The sequence below is a fragment of the Protopterus annectens genome, chromosome 10.part0 (genome assembly GCF_019279795.1).
Source record: "Protopterus annectens isolate FY-2018-M chromosome 10.part0, PAN1.0, whole genome shotgun sequence".
NCBI lineage: Eukaryota > Metazoa > Chordata > Ceratodontiformes > Protopteridae > Protopterus > Protopterus annectens.
The window spans coordinates 1,310,399,604-1,310,421,476 of record NC_056744.1 but is presented as its reverse complement, the minus strand read 5'-3'; the positions used below and the strand labels follow the sequence as shown (position 1 = coordinate 1,310,421,476).

Sequence of the window (21,873 nt, the reverse complement as noted above, 5' to 3'; positions counted from 1 at the left end):
GTCATACAGCACCTGGTTTGTCTGGAAAGCTTTGGCATCCCTGAAAACTGAGTAGTCTTAGCAGGAGGAGCCTGTTTGCCACTCTTCCTACCTTTAGAAGAAGAAAGGGATTGCCTACAAACAATGGCAGGCTTAGTGGGTTAGTTTCACTGAAACTTAGGCAAAGGAGAAACAAACACATGTTTAAGCTCCTGTAAGGCCTTACTCTTGTCCTAAAGGGACTTAAATAAACCAGCAGCAGTTTCCCCAAACAAAAGTTTAGAATCCAGAGGAGCATTCATCACCTTAGCCTTAATATCATCAAGCAGAGGTTGATGCCTAAGCCAATAATACCTCCTCAGTACTGAACCAAAAGCAGCAGTCCTAGAAGAGGCATCTGCTGCATCATAACTACATTTAATAGAATGACAAATGACTTGAGAGGACATCCCTAGCAAGGAAAGAACAGAAGTTTTACCCTCAGAGTCCAGAAAATCAGAAATAAGTTGACAAACCTGAGAGAGAAGAGCCAACACATACCTAGACATATGGGTCTGATAATTAATAGCCCTAAAAACTAGGGTAGCAGAAGTGTAAACCTTCTTACCCAACCTTTCTATATTTCTGGTATCCTTGTCAGAAGGCAATAACTTGGGTGAAGGAAACAATTGAGATGGCTTATCAGACACTACAGACATGACAGAGGGGTCAGCAGCAGGACATTTACATAGGAAAGAGCAATTCTCAGGAACTCTATAAAACCTGTCAGGTGTCTTGAGAGCAGAGGGCAGAGGACCAGGCACATGAGTGCCATTGGAAAAAGCATTCAGCAAAGCAGCCAAAACAGAAGGAATAGCCACATATTTTGGGGATTCCAACTGCAGCAACTAATAGTACCTCTTATGAACATCAGTGACCTGAGCACAATTCCACTTAAAAAATCCATCATCCTAGAGACTGTGTCCCCAAAGGAAATTTCCTCAAAAGGAACATCTGGACTAATAGATTCCTCCTCCATAGTCTAAAGGAGAAGGAGAAGGAATTTGTGTAGAATAACTCAGAGAGTCATTATCCGAATCCAACTCATCCTCAGAAGAATCCTGTTCTCTAGGTTTTTTAGGGGAAGTAGAGGACCATGGAGGAGCAGGAACTGAAACCCCTTGAGGAGGCTTTTAGGACATTAAGGCAGTAAATAGCCCCTGAGTGCAGGCTTACCACTCACTTTGTGGATCCCTAGGAGCAGAAGAAACATGTTCCAGGGCAGCAGCTGAGAACTGTAGTAGGAACGTCTTCCCAAACTAAAAACTGAGGAACTCCCCTAGGCCACTCAGAAAAAAAACAAATGTGGTTCCCCTGATCATCTGAGATAGATGCTTGCAAAGCCTCTCCTGATGTGCTGCCAGATGGACCCTCACTGGCCTCTGACACAGTTGTGGCAGAGAAATCCAACCACACAGCCAGATGAGCCTCCAGTTTTGTAACAACCTTGCGGGAAACACCTGGCTGAGGCTGGACAGCAGAAAGATGCCAGTTGTACCTTTTTCTCCTTTTTATTCCCTAATGGCTGACCCTCAGGGTGGGAGATTCCTTTCCTTGTATCTTTAGTAAGAAGCTTACGATGCTGGTTCTCAAGACATAAGGAGAGGGAAGAAAGTCTACTGTGAAGGGTTTTCTGAATGAACATCTGACAAATAGAATAAGACGTATGGTCAAGTGAAGCTCCTAGATAAAAAAAGATACTTATTGTGGCAGTCTTTATGGGGAATTTGTCTCCTACACTGCCATTTACCCTTCCTGGATGACATTAACTCCAAGGAGCACAAAAATAGTAAAAAAAAAATAAATCCTCAATGGGTCGCTTATCTGCAGCTGCAATAGAAGTCAGTAAACAGGCATAGGTAGTCACTGGAGAATGAGAATGCATTCAACTGGAAGAAAACTGACACAGCTAAATAGACCAATTACAAAAAGATACATTCAGACTGGTGGCAAAGAAGTTCTGACATCTATGCCTTATGCTACTCAAGGAGTGTTTGGGTGATGTTCGGCATACATTTTAAAAGCAAGAAGTAATCTTTTGCAGATTGGCTAGACATTCAGGCTTCCACGGCAGGGAATCCCATCTGTTAAGTATACTGCAGCAGTGAATGTAAGGGCATCCATTATTAATTACAAGAAAGTATCCAGCAGTGTTTTTTTACTTTATTCCTGCATGCACCCAACATCAAGCCTAATGTAGTTAAAGGCCAGTTAGAAAAGCTTAAGAGACTGACTACTGACACAAAAAGTATAGATCTCTAGACATCAGCACTACACAGGATATTCACCAATAGGGGATACCCGAATGACACAGTGTATCAGATTTTTGAAGAAGTCGGGGAAGTGAGAATAGTAATAATGGTAGTTACGGTCAGTCTCGAGACTGGTCTGTTTTTGATGCCTTTAGTGTTCACTTTAGATGCTGTAGCCATAAGGAAAGTTATGCACAACAACTGGAAAATACCAGAAGTGAACGAAGAGGTCAATGGAGCAGTGTGTGACAAACCTTGTTTTATTAACAAAAAAGCCAAGAATATCAAAGCATTCCTGGAAAGAGGTGTTAAAGATCAAAGTAATGAAAAGAAAAGGGGCACATACAGATGCTTCAATTATAATCAGTGCAGGTACATTTTGGAAAGTCCTTTTTTCATTGAGGTTAGGACAGAAAAAACATTACTTGCACTTGTTTTTTTTTACATGTAATTCAAAGTATGTGGTCTATCTTGCCAAGTGTGACACTTGCAAAGCATTTTATCTAGGTAAAACTAACAGGGAACCTAAGAAATGGATTTATGAGTATCACTACACAATTACAGTTAAAAACAAAGAGAATGCTTTCGGGAAACATTCCATGGTTTGCCTTAATTAAAAAAAATCAGTTTAATAGTCATAGACCATGTTGCCAGTTCTTTTAATGGGGACAGGGACAATAAACTAGAATTCAGAGAGTTAAAGTGGCAACTTTTGTTTCATGCATATTGTAAACCTGAACTTAATAATAATGTTAATTACAAAGTAGTGTTAGCTAGGAATCTGAATAGAAACAAATATAAATGAATTAATTTACTCTACAGTATTACATTGAATGTTTTATGGGATTTATTTCATTATACACGTTTTTTTTTAAATGTTTTTATACAAGTTTTTGATGGAAGTATTTGGTTAACAAGGAGGGTCATGTGATAAGGGAATGGTTATTTAAATGTTTTATTTTAGTACCTTTGATGTTGTGATGAAGGCCAGAGAGGCTGAAAGCACTCAGCAGTTTGTACAATAAATTAGTAATTATATTTGTGAAATATTTTCTCTCTTGGAGGTTTTTTAGTGTTCCAATATGAAATACAGAGTCCACTTTTACATTTCGAAATACCAAAATCTCGAGTTTTGAGATACTGAACTCAAAACATCGAGATTTTGGTATCTCAAAACTCAAAAGTGGACCAAAAAAAACCCCTAAAATAATGTGTTTGCAGGGGGGCCCCCCCTATGAAGAGAACGGTAAGTGCAACAGGAGCATTACCATTCTCTTCACTGTAGAGCGATCTCGGAATTGGTATATTTAAGTAGGAGGGTGTGGGGATGCAGGGGGGGCTTGCCCCCTTGCAAACACATTATTTTAGCTGTGGCTTTTTTTTTTTTGGTCCACTTAGTTTTGAGATACCGAAATCTCGATGTTTTGAGTTCGGTATCACAAAACTCGAGATTTTGGTATTTCGTGATTTAAAAGTGGACCCAAAACACATTGATCCTGACAAAAGCATGCTCTCTCATTATCAGAGTCAGGCTTCTCCTGTGGGACTTGCTATTAATACATCGCTCTATATATTATGTAACTAGATAGGTAGGAGGTTCATTGCTCAACATGGGAAATTGTGTGTGTGTGTGTGTGTGTGTGTGTGTGTGTGTGTGTGTGTGTGTGTGTGTGTGTGTGTGTGTGTGTGTGTGTGCGTGCGTGTGTGTGTGTGTGTGTGTATGTGTGTGTGTGTGTGTGTGTGTAATGCTTGATTCTGTATCCATTTCCCATTAACAGAATGCATTTAAATGTGCATACAGTTCCCTTATCCCACTTTATTAATGAAATCCTCTATGAAACACACTGATTTGGTTATCCTGACAAAAGTGCACTCTCTACCCTTAAAAGTCTGACTTCTGCTGTGGTGCTTATGATAAATACAGTGCTTTCTACATTGTGTAACTGGATATCTTAAATTAGTATGGCATTATTATATGATATATTTTCACTCCTCTTTGTTACACAACAGCTTTACATTCCTATCACATCCTTTGTTGGCAAGTCCATTTTTATTTATGTACATAACTGCAACTGTGCAGGATTTATGTTGGAAATGTTTCTTAGACACTTCACCACATTTGCCTGTGGTATATGAGTACACTTTACAAATTTCTTCTTCCCCATTAATTAATTATGCAGTATAATACAGTTATTATTTATGCACAATTCTCCCATTTCACTTCCCTTCTTTCAGTATTCTTTCACTGTACTTGCTCTTAATATGTCTTGCCTACAGTGCATGCTTGTATCTGAGTTTTGCCTATATGCAAGCCATTTTGTTTACATTCTGCACACATGCTTGCAAGCACCTTTCCATAGCTGTGAATACTACAGCTGGCCATGAAAAGGTGTTTGCAAATATGTGGGCATGCTAGGCATGATAAGCAGCATGCATATTCAATCAGCACTGCTGCTCATTATGCTAACATGCTTACATCATGTAGGTATGAATCCTAGGGATTGCTTACCTTTATAATTCAACAATCCATATCATTCATTTTTGATTTAGTATACATTACATTACCTTTGAACAGAGAGTTAAAACTCATTATTAACACAACAAATTATTTATAAAACGATCAAATTCATCCTACTTTTTATACTAAGGAATCTATTTGACAGCAGCCATTGCATCTTGGATTTTGCTTTGCCCTCATTACTCACTTTTAATGAAGGGTCCTCCCTCTCATGCTGGCACTGCTACTCTTTTTACTTTCTTGTTCCATCTCCCTTTCCTGTGAATCCACCTACTTAATTCTCTCAGGTGCTCTAGGTATTTTCATCCCTAGTGCAAGTCACATTAAGTCTAACTACAATTCTCTCTGAGCTTAGTTGAGGATAGATTAAGTTACTTTACTGCAAGCTCTGTACATCTAGCTACTACCTGTTTGTCTCCACTTTCAGTGGACTGCATTTCAGTGGCACAAAATACTACTATCATAGCCTCCTTTCAACTTACCAGCGTATGAAATTCCCTTGTTTTTGCACTCCTTTGTCAGCTGTAACACTGACATTTTTCCAAATGCCACATAGCTAATTTTCCCTATTTCATAACTACATTGACTTGAAAATAAAATAACTGCAGAGCAAGATATACCATTGTATATTTACCTTATGGCTGCAAAGGCATACTCATTGTCTGGCAAGCAGCACTGTTTTTTCACATAATATTCAAGTCCCATTTACAAAAACCAACATATGCCTACCAAATAATATTTGAAGATGGGTGGTATAATATGTGACAGATAAGGGTTACCAGTTTGAAGTCCCACACTGCTGCCACCAATGTAATAGACAGACACTGTGGGCTCTAAATCCTTCATCACCACCGTCAATATTTGAATAAGCAACTGAACCAGTAGCATGTGACTCCCACCACTGACACCAGTTAAAATACAAAGGACATTTTACCTCTAAGGTTATATGGCAAATGTGCACTGTTGCCTTAGGTTACAGCAAAGATCCACCAACCGAGATAAGCTCTACACTGTTCAGCTATGTAACAGAGTTATAAGCACTGGCTCCTAAGTAATTCACCTAACTCATATCACACCCAGTACATTTTAATGCAGTCTTACCAGAAGCGATTATAACATACTCATTATTATTTTGCATATACATGCATATGCGTGGACATATCAGGCAACCAAGTATTCCAAGCAACAGACCCTGCAATGCTACACAGATTTGTGAAGAGCATTTTATACAATAGCAAATGCAGTTGCATTCTTTACACATTTCTCTTAAAAAAGTACATATTTAATGAAAAGGTAAATACAGTACAATTTTGTTTACTTTTGTCAATTGTTTACTTTTGTCTATTACAGACACACACACACACGCACGCACGCACACACACACACACACACACACACACACACACACACACACACACACACACACACACACACACACACACACACACACATACACAAAATATTTTTTAAAATGAGAGGGTGACCCTACAGCACCAAATCCCTCCTTCACAAACTTTAGGATAAACTGCCACACGTTAGTCAAAACTAACAAAACAAGAGCACACTATATTGTTAAAATAAACTAATGTTTAATGTTTAATTGGTAGCAGTTATCTTAATGCAACCATCCTTCCAATGGCAGCCAAGCAATTTGGTACACTGGCAACAATGCTTAATCCATTGCCAGTAAATAAACCATCAGCTACAAACAGTGAATGTTAAACAATGAAGTTCTTTACTTCAGACATGTTAAAGCATTTTTTCAAATATGCAAACAACAGAACAACTGCATGAGAAAGTAGAAATAAGGAATTCAAAAGGATAGTCAGTGGTCAGAAAAAAATCTACCTAATATTTAAATACAGTCTATCTACTTGTGGTTAAAAATATAGCATAAGATTGCATGAAAAAGTAAGAATAAAGCAGTCAACCAATAGCTAATAATCAGAAAAAATCTACCTAATTTTAAAACTGAAATGCGTCTGCTTTTAGTTAAAAATACATTGTTCCCTCTCTGTCTTTAGCTTTAAAGGGGAATCACATTCAAAATCTGAAAAAAATATTTTTCCAACGTATAAACTTTTCTGCATTACTAATATGTCTATATCATCATAAGTAATTATTTTCTAGGTTAGTATAGCCAAAATGACCTGAAAGGGGCTTTCCATGGTGCATGGTCTTGTTCTGTAGTCAAGGTTTTCATCTCCCTGATGTCATTTTACATGGACAGTGAGAGAGAGAGAGACATTCCTGTGATAAGAAAATCATTTACTTTTGCTGTTTCGCTTCATATGCTTATAGCACTACTATGACTATCTATGTTTGAGTGCCAGCATCATTTTTTTATTATTTTGATTCCTTTGTTTTTTATTAGTTGTCATGTTTGATATGGCATTTTAGGGAACATTAGTGTCTTTGATATTAATCATTACTTTAAAAAAACACTGCAAGAAGATAATATGTACAGAATGCAGTACAGGGTTCAGTCCTGGGTCCTCTCCTGTTTGGTATCTACTTCTCTGAAGTACAGGCTAACACAGAAGGTCTTTAGCTAACGAAGTTTGCAGATGACTGCAAACTAGGAGCCATAATCGAAACTCCTAATGATGTCGACATCCTACAAAAGGGCCTCACTGAGACAGATGCCTGGTGTCAAAGCCATGGCCTCAAGCTCAATGCCAAAAAGTGCATTGTCATCCTCTTTGGTAAAAACTCTGTAGCCATGAACTACAACATAGGCGGTAGTATACTTAACACCGAAAGTGTGATAAGAGACCTTGGGACACAGGTGGACAGTAGTCTCTCCTTTGATAATCACATTGCCACAGTAGTCAGGAAATCCTGAGAGCACACCTCATCACAAAAGGTTTCTCATCCAGAAAAAAAGCGATAATTGGAAATTCACCCCAGGGATCACTTCTGTGGCTCTGCTCAACAGTGTTACAGGAAAATAATTTTCTTGGGTGGCAAAAGCCAGGGTACCTTTTTGGCTGGGCTTGTATAGGCCCCAGGGCCGATAGCCTAGTACCTACCTATGAACCTATGAACCTATGTACATGTACAGAATGCAGTGTAGAAAAAATAAAAATCAAATAGCAACAGAAAATCAGAAGATGAGATGAAAATATTTTCTTTCTTTATAAACAGCACTCTTAGGAATTGAAAACTACTACTTTGTGATAATGAAAGAAAATATATTAATACGTGACTGGAGTTTTCTTGTTCATTTACATCTGAAAACTAAGCATGAAACCCTTTCTTCTGTTCAGACTCCAGGCTACACTGTTTTGTTGTGCTGTGGTGCTAATAATCTGTGACTGTGACTGTGACTGATAAGGCACACTTAAATATGCAATTTTAAGAACCATTATTTTTAATGAATCTGTAGTTAAAAATCAATGATCTAACCCAATTACTCTGACTTTCATAGCCTTTGGGTGTAACAGATGATAAGATAAATGTTGAAAAGAAAATGCAAGTTTTTACAAAAAGGCAAACAGAAACAAGTCAAAGTTCAAGCACAAAACAGCTGGAATAATTATGCTTTTTCTGTACTGGAACTTTTAGTGCTGGATTACAGAGAAGAAAAAAATCCCATTTGGAAATAAAAGCTTGATATTTAGGTGGCGCTCTCCTTTAATTCCAAAACAAAAATATTCAGAGTTTTTATGGGTAGTAGTTCAGGCCCAATTGTACCCTCCAATAGTAACTGACAACTAACTAGGATTAACAGACAGTCCCTCTATTTAAAGTTCCAAGACAGGATTTCTGGAGATAACAGTACCTTTCCTGTTATCCCAATCAGGGCCGGTGTTAGCATTTTGGGGGCCCCAGCAAAAGACACGTTAGGGACCACCTGAGCACTTCCAGTCTAAGCATCACCATGTCACTGCCCGACTTCTTATCCATCCTTTTAGCTCATGCTGTAAACTTTTAGGAGTAGTACACACAGACTGACATGTAGTTATAATGCTTAGGAAATAACTCAATTAAGCCACTGCCCCAGCAGCCATATGAGTTATAGATGCTCTAGAATGCATTTTAAAGCATTTCCCAACCTTTTAATCCAACAGTAACCTAAACAAAATTCATGAGTACGAAAAATAATTGCAATTTTACTTTTTTCTTTCAATGAAGACAAAAGTTGTGCCCAAGGCTTAATATTCAAAGGCGACAAAATAGTAGCTCACAATAAACTAACAAGACAGTTTGTTGTGAGGATACTGCCTAATCCTCCCAAAAAGACATTCACTCCTGTGCATCCCTCTGGTGTTATATTGGGATGAAAGCAAAGGTTCAAATGACCACAGTCATGTATTTCAAGTGATTGCTGAAATACATATACATAGCATGCCTCCTCATTCCTCAACGTTAACCCCTAAAGGCAGCCACCTGTATACATGCCTGATGTGTGATTGTGAGGAAAGTTTGATAGCAGAGACCATTATCAGTTTTATCCTAACAGGGTCATATTACAGCCCTGTTCTGATTAAAGAGAATAATCAGAAAATTAAACTATTTTTATCTCCTTATTTTTTCCCAGCCATAAACAGCTTTTGTGGGGCCCCCACACAGTCAAGTATGAATAAGGGACCCCTTCCCCATATCCATCTATACAGTCTTGGGAGTGGGAGGCCAGCAAAGTCCTACAAGATTTAAGTGTATGAATGTTCTGTGATATATTTTATGCCTTACTTTTAAAATATAATTGCTTGTTAGCTGCATCTTTTTACTCATACCCAGAAGAAAAATGTGTGTGCCCTGGCTGAATTGGATGTGTGCACTGATAAAAATCAGTGATATTTTTTATACACACACACACACACACACACACACACACACTAATACATAAGTCACAGCAATACTAGTTTTGTACTTATTTCAGCAAATAGCACTACATTGTGCAACACTGGTACTGCCACATCAGATCAGTGACTGCTGTTTAGCAGTCATCATACAGCAGGCATAAGTCACTTTACCTCATTGATGAGTAAATGAATACCTGTCACTGTCCCTGATTTCACAGATATTCCTTAATTTTTCCTCATTATTTTGCTCTGTCTTTCATAAAAAAAATAATAAAAAGTTTTATTTGCAAGCAAATCATTTAAGATTACAGACAGTCAGTAAATCCAGACATTATAGTTTTATACTTCTTATTGTACAGAAAATGCATGTCAATACAAAATGTGCTAATCTAGTAACTTTTTAAGTGAATTACAGCAATATTTAAAATGTGTTCCTTATTTTGAACATTTATTCTGCTATTATTTTTGGTACTAAGCAGAATTCTTCAGCAAAGACATTATGAGTTACAGTATCTGGTGTTCTAGCATTTACTAAACTCCCTGAAAGATAAATCATCCCTGAAGATCAGAAGAATTAGCTCTTCTAACACTATGGTGTGCACTGAGATCAATCACTCGGGGCTGCTGATTTCTCATTACTGCTAACCTTGTTCATGTTTATTATCAGCTTTATCCTAACAGGGTCATATCACAGTCCTGTTCAGATTAAACAGTGCAAGCAAAAATTAATTGAATTTTTTTCTCCTCATTTTTCTCCAACCAACAGCAGCTGTTGTGGGGACCCCACACAGTTAAGAATGATTAAAGGGCCCCACCTGCAGCCACATGTATTGCATGTACCTACAGCTGGCTATGTTATTAGTTTTAGTGGAGAGAATGTCCACCAGCAGGGTTTAACTAAGCCAGGAGCACTGTTCCAGTGGTAAAATATTTAACAGAATTGTAAAGTCTGTTACTTGACAAAACACTGTTGCTATAACTAAAGAGCTTTGACTTTTGAAAGAGATATTATTACCCCCCCCCCCCCATTTAAGCATACAAGATTGCTGTACTAGCTTTTGTTGTTTAAACAGATGTTACAAAATATCAAGATAAGATAACGTGCTGTGGTTGGGGGCCCCCAGCGACTGCAGGGTTCGCTGGTGCCTAAAGCCAACTATGATCCCAGTTACATATCTGGGCCAGCTGGTAAGATTCCATAAACAACAGTCCAAAAAAGTAATCATCATGCCACCTAGTGTTCAAGTAACAGACTGCAATACTACACACATTTGTGAAAAAAAACATTTTATACAGTAGCAAATGTAGTTACATGAACCTTTTCACATTTCTCTTAATAAGGTACATATTTATTGAAAATGCAAATACAGTGCAATTTCTTTTACTTTTGTCTGTTAAAGTAGCAATCACACACATATTTGTTAATTTGATACAGCTCCAATAGAGCCATTCAATATTGTATGCATTTTCTTTTGATAGCTAACTTTCTCCGTGTATTACAGTCTCTATCTCAGAGTACCATGCTATGAGTTGTTGAAAGAACTTAAATTTGTCCAGTGCCCTGATGTCAGGAAAGAATAATTGCATATTTTAAACCACATTCAAAAAGTTAAAAATTGTCTGGAAGAGAAACAAAGGTTGCCCTCTGACATCTTCAGTAGCTTTTTTAATCTATAACATTAATTCAGTAAAATACCTACTTCCATGATTTGCTTAAGGGTTTCTCCACAGGCACCAAGTTTTGCCATGGCAAAAGCTGTTGAGATGCTCAAAGGTGACATGAAGATATTGGCATTAGTGGATTTGGATTCTGCCACATGTTTATACAACTTGATAGCAAATTTAGAATTTGCCTTGGAAAGTTCCCAGACACGAGGATTAGTGAACTCTGGGACCAGCTCTGACACTTTGTCTTTGTCTGCTTCATTAGGTGTCTTTTCAGGATTTCGAAAGATACACATTGGACTGAGGGGTGCATCAGCTGGTCTGAAGGAGCACATATCTTCATGCTGACTCTTGCAGATCATAACTTCCCAGCAAGTGAATATCAACAGGACAAAGAAACGCATCCTAAAATGAGAAAAAAAAGGAAAAATGTATTATGTCCACTCATTTCTATGAATTATGACACACGATGTAGGAGTCTACATTCAGCAGGAAACAATTTACTATGACTTAGTATATTATGACATTTTGGACATTTTGCTTTCTTGCATACACATCAACACATGTACGAGCTAAATATGCATAGGCATAATAAATGTGCATACTAAGCTTTCTGATGAAAGACAGCAGACACAGTACATGAAATGACATTCTGTTTTCATAGTATTGTAATAAGTAGGCATTTAATATCCTCTTATTGTGCATAGTTAAACTGTAAACAGATTATATTTCAGGTATAAAGTGTTTCCTCTCTCTCTCTCTCTCTCTCTATATATATATATATATATATATATATATATATCATACCTCTCAACCTGAAAACATCAAAAATCTGGACAAGGCCCATGAAAAATAGGCACAAATCTGTAGGCTGATTAACGTAAAATTTGCATACATAATTGTGTAACTCCACCCACTCCAGTGGAATTGTGGGATACCAACTTTCAAACGCAAACTGAAGAACAGACAACCAAAATATGGCACGAGAGTCTATTCCAATGTTCCAGTACCTGGCTATTTCACCCCATTTACCATAAACACTAATGTGGTATACTGCTTTTCTTCTACAATGTTTACATGGATTTTATTTTTAAGTTTTATAGCACAATGCACAAATACTAATAGACATCTGGCTGCTAAACAAAGCAATACTGTCTCACAATGAAAACAGACTTGCATTAAAACTTCTCTGCCCTTGAAACTCACATACATTGAAACAGCATTGAAACCCACACCACATCCAAAGAAAATGCATCTGGCCAGTGGTGGATAAAGATTACCTTTGAGCTGTTTTTAAATCATTCGCCCCTTGCACACAAAACAAGAAATATACAACATGTGTTCTTTGATACACCTTCCTGACTTTATTAAATTATATTCCTTGTATAATACAGCAAACTTGCTAGACAGAGAGCATTTTAAATTTATTGTTTGAAGGTTTTTCCAGTAAGCAAGGAAACAAAATGCATGAAACAAACAAAAAACAAAAAAAAAAGTATATATATATATATATATATATATATATATATATATATATATATATATGCAATGCTGGACTTCACATTTCTGTTACTTATGCTATGAAAGGAAAACAGATGTAGTACAAAACAAATATATGAACAGTTGTGTAGCATATAATTATCAGACCGTTACAAAAGGGAACAAAATTCCAAATCCATTAAATAATAACAAAACAAAGAATAATAATTTAACATCAGACGAACATCAACTTATTCCACATAGTCTGTAAACCTTCAATGAAGTTGTATACTATGCATTCTGCTGTCCTGGTCTGTATTTTTATATTAATCATCATTACTCAAAATACCTTATTAATTATGATTCCTCAGAATGTCTAATTTAGCATGATCTGTATTAATCAGACATTTACAGAAGACAGAAACAAAAACAAAAACAGGCTGACAATATTACAAATGCAACTTTATATACAATATAACTGTCACAAGGGTTTACATTTTAGACACTAGTTAAGAAGGAAGCATGAAGACAGAAATGAGCAATCCTTCCTTTAAGCTATTATGCTCTGCATTGCAAAGATAGCAACTCAAAACATGTTCATAGGCTAGCCTTCTTGACCTTAGAGTGGCTATAAAGAAAGTATTATGTTTTATGGGCAATGTGACCTTTACTATTCTATTCCCAGTGGAAAGACTCTTGTAATTTTGATGTTTTTTTTTTTAAATGAAGGTTGTTTATATATATACTTTAACCTTGGCGTATTTTACCATTATGAAATTGCATTATTATCAAAATGAGACTGGCCTAACTGTAGGTGACATGTTACCTGTCAAATTAAACTCAGCAGCAATGAGTGAAACCATTTTCAAAATGTTTTCTTGTAGTTGTCATCTTCTTTAGCCTCAATTAGGTGCAGTGTAGTAGCATTATAAATACACAAATTAAAAAGCTGCTGTCGGCAGTACATGCACTTATTCATGCACAAACCTTTAACATTTTATTAATATATCACTTCCAGATCTTTTGTAGTTGGATTTATTCAGCATTTGATGATCAGTATAGGGTATGAATCAGAACCTGCTTGTTTAAAGCTGTACCCTGAGTGAACGGTTAAAACAAAAGATGTTTGGTTAATATAAAAGGAGAAGACAGATAAAAAAATCGGAAGTGAGATGAAACATAGAAAAATAGAAGTTGAACATGGGAGACTGAATCAGTGCATTATTTCTGTAATTAATGCAGTGTTTTATTTTTTTTTTTATTTCCAACTAATATATCCTATGCAAAACCAAATTCCCTCTAGGCTCTAAGAAGAGATAGCACAATAACCATACTACACACACACTTCTGCTCAGATAGACTTCCAAAGTCAGATACCTGAAAACGCAAAGCTTATAAGTACAGCCAGTCCATTCAAAACGTGAATCCTCTCACGCTACACCAGTTCTGCTCAGATACCAACAGACTTGCAATTTCTAAAGTCTGAAAATCCTTACAAGCACAAATTCTTTCCCGCTCGCAAGTCCAGGCTGCCTATTCAAAATAAAACCTTACCTTCTAGGGTGCCCAAGCCAGTCAAAATAAACCTTACCAACCTTCTCAACCCTCGAGTGCAGCAGCTGCAGCCAGAATAAATCCAAAACAAAGATTCTCGAGTGCTAGAATACAATCCCTTCAAAAATGAAGCGCCAGCCAGAACCTGGAAATGTAAGTCCTTAAGCTTAATTCCAACAGGTTGGTAGCCCCAACGGAGCTGACGTCATTGTGCACGTGATGACGTCAGCTCCAAAAGCGTGAAAAAAAATTAAATAAAAAGCTGGGGGAAAAAAATCGGAAATGAAAGGGTGCCACTCAGGAATCGTGGCACCCCATTATTTGGACCTCAAAACTCGGTAAAAAACGAGAAATTCGGTACAGTTGGGAGGTATGATATATTTATATATATATATATATATATATATATATATATATATATATGGATCTACTTCATATGACTGAAATTTCATTTGACTGAATTTCATTTGACCAAGACCCTACTACGAAATTTTCAAAACACTGAAAACTCATTTGACTGAATCTCATACTGAATTGTAAGCCATAGACATGATGTGGGTCTCCCTTCTCCTGTGACTTGCTTGTGATAAAAATAATTACTGTAACTTATAGTGCTGATTGTCAGAATACCGATAGTCATGTAGAAAGTAGTGTTGTAGTGTTTCTAAATGTGGGTATGTCTGTTTCCATTTTTATGGGAAGCATCTCAAGTAATATGGCGGATGTTTTGTGCATTCCCAGCAGTAGTGGCAGCGTGTAGACTACTATAAGGTAAGTAAAAAGCTATATGCCCTTTTCCTCACTGTAGTGTGATCCTGGAGTTAGTATACATAATTGGGGGGCACAGCACCCCCCCACATTGGGGGGGGTGTAGTCCCCCCCCACCTAGTTTGGTTTTATATCATCCGGTTTCTGTTAAAAGGATACATAACTAGTTTTTAAGTTCTGGAAAGAGTTAGTCATTGGTGTTGTAAGTGTGCATGCCTATGGTTTATAAGTTAGTATTCTGAACTTTAGCATTGTAAGGTTTCAGTATTATGAGTTTCAGTCAGGTGGGTTTTCAGTATTTTGAAAATTAGGTATTTTAGTCTTGGTCAAATAAAATTTCAGTCATGTGAAGTAGATCCATATATATATATATATATATATATATATATATATATTTCTACATTAAAAATGATAAAAATGTGGAAAGAAATGTAACTGGGAGGACTAGCTTGTCTAATATGAAGTAGAATGGTAGAGTAATAATTAACTTCTGTGCTGTCATGGGCTGTTTCTAATGCATACCACAAGACTTAGTACCACTACTCTAGGACCTTAAGACAAAGGTCTGCTATAAATTTTGTAGTCATCTAATCAGCCCTGAGACCATGTATTCTGCACACTTGGCCAGACAGAGGTGCTGATCTGTCAACTGGTCGACAGTTGACTGTGGCATGGATCAGATACCCCTGTTTGTGACTGAAAAAAAGCAGGAAACAAAGTGCTTCTGTGCAACTGTTATCTCCAAAATATATTCTCCTATATACTAGGAGAGGTTAGGTACATGTGAATGGACCCTGTTCAACACCTCAGTAGCAGGGAGAACATAAAGGAGCTGTGATTAAGAAAACAACAACAAGTATATGCATATATATATATATATATATATATATATATATATATACACATATATATATATATATATATATATATATATATATATATATATATATATATATGTGTGTGTGTGTGTGTGTGTGTGTGTGTGTGTATGTATATATATATATATATATATATATATATGTGTGTGTGTGTGTGTGTGTGTGTGTGTGTGTGTGTGTGTGTGTGTGTGTGTGTGTGTGTGTGTATGTATATATATATATATATATATATATATATATATATATATATATATATGTATATGTGTGTGTGTGTGTGTGTATATGTATATATATATATATATATATATATATATATATATATATATATGTGTGTGTGTGTGTGTGTGTGTGTGTGTGTGTGTGTGTGTGTATGTATATATGTATATGTGTTTCTGAGAATCTGCATAACTATGCAGTATGATTTATAACAATTTCTATGAATACAATATTTTATTCTATTGACAATAATGAGTTTGAGTAAATGCTCATATACAAGCAATTCAAGGTTTTTTTTGGAAGCTGTTAATTGCATTTACATGACAGAAAATAGATGCATCTTAATATATGTAATGTCTGAATCATATTAGCCAAAGTTTTTGATTTAAATGAATGTTAGAACTTATTTTTCTCTTCTCTTGATTTCTAACATCAAGATTATTTGAATGCTATTTGAATACAAGTGTTTTATATTACATGGATGTATATAGTAGTATGAACAGTTTAAAAAAAAAAAAAAAAAAAAAAGGTTTATTTTAGTTTATATGATGCTGTTTTACCAAATGTGTAGTCTTGTCTTGCTAGATAATTGAGTTGAAAACTGTTAACCTCAGTTAAATATAACTAGTAATAAATTGATAAGGTGGTAGCTGAGGTACTGCTGCTTAGGGTAGGGGGTTAACTTGAGTGGTAAATACTACTCTAAGTTGGAGTTTATAACTCCAGGATGGATGCAAGGTTTAATCCTTACATTATTTTCACTTGTTCATTGTTATTTATATATAGTTTTGACATCCACAATATATTTTGTACATTCATTGTCACTACAAACAAAATTGAATCCTATACGGAATCCCATAAGAGATTCAATAAATACAGCTATATTTAAAGGTACACCTAAAGGAGGAGATGTAACATTACTTATCTTGTTATTTGTTATTTTGATCATAAGATTCTTAAGTTTTAAAATGCCAAATGACATCTTTAAAAGGAATTTCTTTAAACATTAATGGATTGAATAATCCATGTAAAAGGGCAAGCCTAATAAGATACATTAATTTACATAAGGCCAACTTAGTCTTCCTGCAAGAAACCCATCTCTTGAAAAAAAGATATTGATAAACTAGCCACAAACAAATATACAGTATTGGTTAGTTCAGAGCACACTCAGAAAAAAAGAGGAGTGGCTATTTTATGGAATAAAAGTATGCCCATTTCTAAAACCATTAAGTCTTATCAGGATGACAAAGGAATGTTTTGTATGGTTACAATACAAATTAATGGGAAGACTTACACTTTAATTAATGTATATTGATACCTGGAATTGGTATTAATACAGTGAAACATCATCTTGATAAGATCATATCATTCTCTATAGGAAATATTATTTTAGCTGGTGACTTTAATTGTATACTACATGAAAGTGATACTACCACTATAGGAAAAGAAGAATTACATCTAATGCAAAACATTTAAATGATTTTGCTAATTCTTATCATTTGAATGATATTAATAATCAGATAGATTCAAATTCATTACCATACACCTTTTTTCTAACAGATACAAAACTTATTCAAAAATAGATAGGGTCTTTATTTCTAACCAGATGGTAACAGATTTAATTAATTCCAAAATCATTTCATGTCCTATATCTGATCATAATTCAATTGTTTTTGAATTCATGATAAAAAATACTCATAATGTTCAGATCAAAAGGATACCAGCATACTTAACTCAACTAAAAGACTATAAAGAATATATACTTTCAGAAGTAAAACATTTTTTAGACATAAATAATACTCCTGAAGTCTCCATTGTTTATGTTTGGGATGCCTTAAAATCATATCTATATGGACAAAGTATCAGATGGTATAATAATAAAAGGAAATCTTGGGATAAGCAATTGTTAGATATTCAAAGTAAATTAGACTCATAAATATAATAATAAAGAAAATGTTATGGACAAGAAAGTTATTGAAGAAATAAACAAACTAAATGAGAAATACAAAGAAATTTTAACTCATAAAGTTAAAATAACTTTAGAGAAATACAAGTTATTGTCTTATTCAATAAGCCCCAAATACTTACATAGACTTAAAAATAAAACAAAAAGGTTGAATAAACAAAACCATATCAAAGAAATCTTTTCTCTAAGGAAAAAGAAGAATGTTTCTAGTATACCAGAAATACTAGATGAATTTAGAAATCACTTTCACAAAATTAACCATAATAACATTAACATGGAACCTAAAGATAAAATAAAGGAGTTTATAACCACAAACATGAATAAAAAGCTTAATAAACAACAGATTAAACTATTGGACAAGAGTATTTCATATACAGACGTTATTACACAAATAAATAAGCTTAAATCAAACAAAGCACCGGGTAATGATGGTATTATACCAGAGATATATAAAATACTTTCTAAAAGTACATATTCATTAATACATAAGGTTTTTATTTTGGCCCAAACTGAGTTAATAACCCCCCCATCTTGGCAATATACATTTATTTCACCAATTTTAAAACCTAATAAAGATCCAACTAGATGTACTTCATATCGGCCCATCTCATTACTTAATGTTGATTATAAAATGTTTATGAGTATTTTTGCTGATAGATTGAAGACAATCATTCCTGGCATTATAGATATAGATCAGACAGGCTTCATTGTAAATAGAAATACTTTTGATAATATAAGAAGAACTTTAAAATTAATAGATTTTGCAAATAGGAAAAAGAAAGATTTAACACTTATTAGTCTTGATATAAGTTCAGCATTTGATTCAGTAAGTTGGGACTATTTGTTTACCTTAATGAAGTGCACAAACTTCTCAGATGCATTTGTAAATCTAATTGAGCATTTATACAAAGGAATGCTGGCTTATATTAAGGTAGGAACTTATGTTTCACAAAAAATACCCATTCTTAAAGGTACAAAACAAGGATGTCCACTTTCTCCACTATTATTCACTTTAGTAATGGAGCCTTGGGCTAATTTGATCAGAAACAGTACTGACATAGAGGGTTTTGAAATAGATGAAAATACAACATCCAAAATTCAACTTTTTGCAGATGATGTTCTAATTACATCAGCAGGATCTAATTCTTCGATGCAGTCTCTATTTGATAACATGATGAATTTTAAAAGTATTTCTGGTTTAATATTCAATGAAGAAAAAACTAAAATACTACCTATATATACACGAAAAAAATATTCTCATTAGTGATTTTACTAAATATGTACCCAATTCAGGTCAGATAACTTATTTAGGTATAATACTATCTAAAGATATTAAATCTATTATATATAATAATTATAATACCTGTTTTCTTAATATACAAAATCTTTTTAATACCTGGAATAATATGTTTTTACTATGGAGGAGAGACTTACAATTATTAAAATGATAATATTCCCCAAGATTTTATACTTAATACAATCAATAATACTTCCACCTACAAAAATAATTATCAAGAAACTGAATACACTAATGTTAAATTTCCTATGGGCACCTAATAGACCTAGGATTGCATTAAAGAAACATACTAATAGCTGGTCTCAAGGGGTATTTCTTTTCCAGATTTTAATTTATATACTATCTCTTCTATTGTAAAAGTTATTACTTTATTAATAGATCAGTCATATGTCACAAAATGGAAAGATTATTGGGAGCTAATTAGTATGCACTTCATGAAAATCTCCTTAACACATAAAAATATGATTGTAAATAACTCCATGTTATGGTTACTAAAGGAATTTTGTACTTCACCTATTACACCTAAACATATGGTTTGTTACCCATTAAATATTATTATTAGTTATCGTAACTTTATATTCATGCACCCTAAGTATAGGGAATGGAATTTTATTGTATTCCTATAATGTATACTCAGGGTATGCTTTTGTCATCTACTTCTGAAGGAACTCATTTAGCTATAGATAATGATCTAAAGTACTGGTATCAGTTGATATCTGATAATAAAGTTAAAAATCTAGATTTCTTAAAACAAGAATTTGATCTAAGAGAAACTTGCTGGTTAGAGGTTCAGACCTTTAGACATCTCATTAATAAAATAGATCTAATGTCTATAACAGTTAAAGAATCTATTCCAACACTGATTGATTACTTGATATTAAATTTACAACATAAAGTTTCTGATAAAGGTAAACTTTCATACATATATAAAATTATCAGACAAGAAACTTTTTACAGTGTAGATTCATACTGGAATTATTTCACTTCTATTAATGGGGACCCACCAAATCAACAAGATAAACAATATATTTTGGAATCTGCTTATAGAACTACATCTTCCATTGTCTAGAGACTTTATACATGGAAATTTTTACATAGATCTTTTTATACACCTTTGATGATGAATAAAATAAATAATAAAGATAATTTATGTAAGAGATGTAATGTAGAAATTAATGCTGACTGGGCTCATATGTTTTATGACTGTATAAAATTGAAAGAATACTGGAAGTCAATTAATGAATTTTTGCAGGCTCTTTTACAGATAATTTCATTATTTCTAAATCTCTTATATTATTCAACACACCTGTACCTCAAAGTGTTAAAAGGTTAAGCTTCCCTTGTTATGGTCTATTCTAGCAGTGGCTAGGAAAATAATAACTAGAAATTGGATTTCAGATACACCTCCTTCGTTCAATGAATTTAAAATGTTATGAATATAGTGTGCCATATGGAAATAAACACAATTAGGACAAGAACAAATAGAAAAACATCTTATTATATTGTATGGGATAATTTACAAAATTTGTTAAAAAAATGTTAATTTCAATAGCATGGTATTTTAGTTTAATTAATTGATCTGATTGTAGTGGATGTCTTTGTAAATACTTTAGTTGTTTTGTTGAATATTATAATAATACCTATTTTTAATTACTTGTATAAAATTGTTATGATATTTCTCTTATATGTTAAAACAATAAACCTGTTTTGAAAAAAGAAAACAACAACAACTCCTCAGACAAACACCATGGTTGATAATATAAATTCCAACACATTTATTAAATCAAAGTAAGTGCTTTCATGTTCCTAATGAATGCTTCTTTAGACTTGTTGTGGATAGGGCTATTAACTGACATCAAATTAAAGAAAGAGTCCATCCATGTAATTCTACATGGTGTGGCTCCAGACTTGACTGATAACTGCCAAAATAGCGAGATACGCAGCAGCTGTACCAATTATCACAGTGAAGTCCCGGTAGTAGTAGTCATTAAAGTGAAGGCCCAAGTGTAGGAAGAGTTTGGAGATGTCATACAAGATGAATATCAAACTAACACACTCATTCAGATATACTGGTGAGTGAACCATTGTTTTGGGGGGAATGAGAGCTAACTGAGCAAATATGAGAGAATTCTGACCTCAAATGAAGACATTGTGAGGCAGTAGAATGAAGATTTTGAAGAAATCCTGAAACAAGTGCATGTGCCTTCCTTTAAAGAAGCACTGCCTGAAGTAGCCTGTGAGAATTAGTCCATCTCTACACATGGGGTCATTGTAATCACTAAGCAGTTTCTTTATTTCAAGGCTATGGAAGTGGATGAGATCCTTCTAGAAATTCTGAAAATGCCCCAGTTAATATGTCTTTTCAATGTTGCTTAGAAAATTAGCAAACTAGAGCTATGGTCCCCATTCTCAAATAGGTGAACAGACATGTAAGTTCCACTTACAGGAAAGTAT

The 21,873-nt window shown here is 34.6% G+C and overlaps 1 protein-coding gene across 1 annotated transcript in view; it reads right to left on the bottom strand.

The window, feature by feature from the left end:
- Positions 1 to 21,873, bottom strand: part of SERPINC1 (serpin family C member 1) — a 1,665,396-nt gene that overhangs the window by 1,261,549 nt on the left and 381,974 nt on the right. The window contains exon 2 of the mRNA XM_044085991.1: positions 11,297 to 11,666. Within this exon, the coding sequence (XP_043941926.1) occupies positions 11,297 to 11,665 (369 nt within the window). The 5' untranslated portion in view covers position 11,666. The remainder of the gene's footprint in view (positions 1 to 11,296; positions 11,667 to 21,873) is intronic.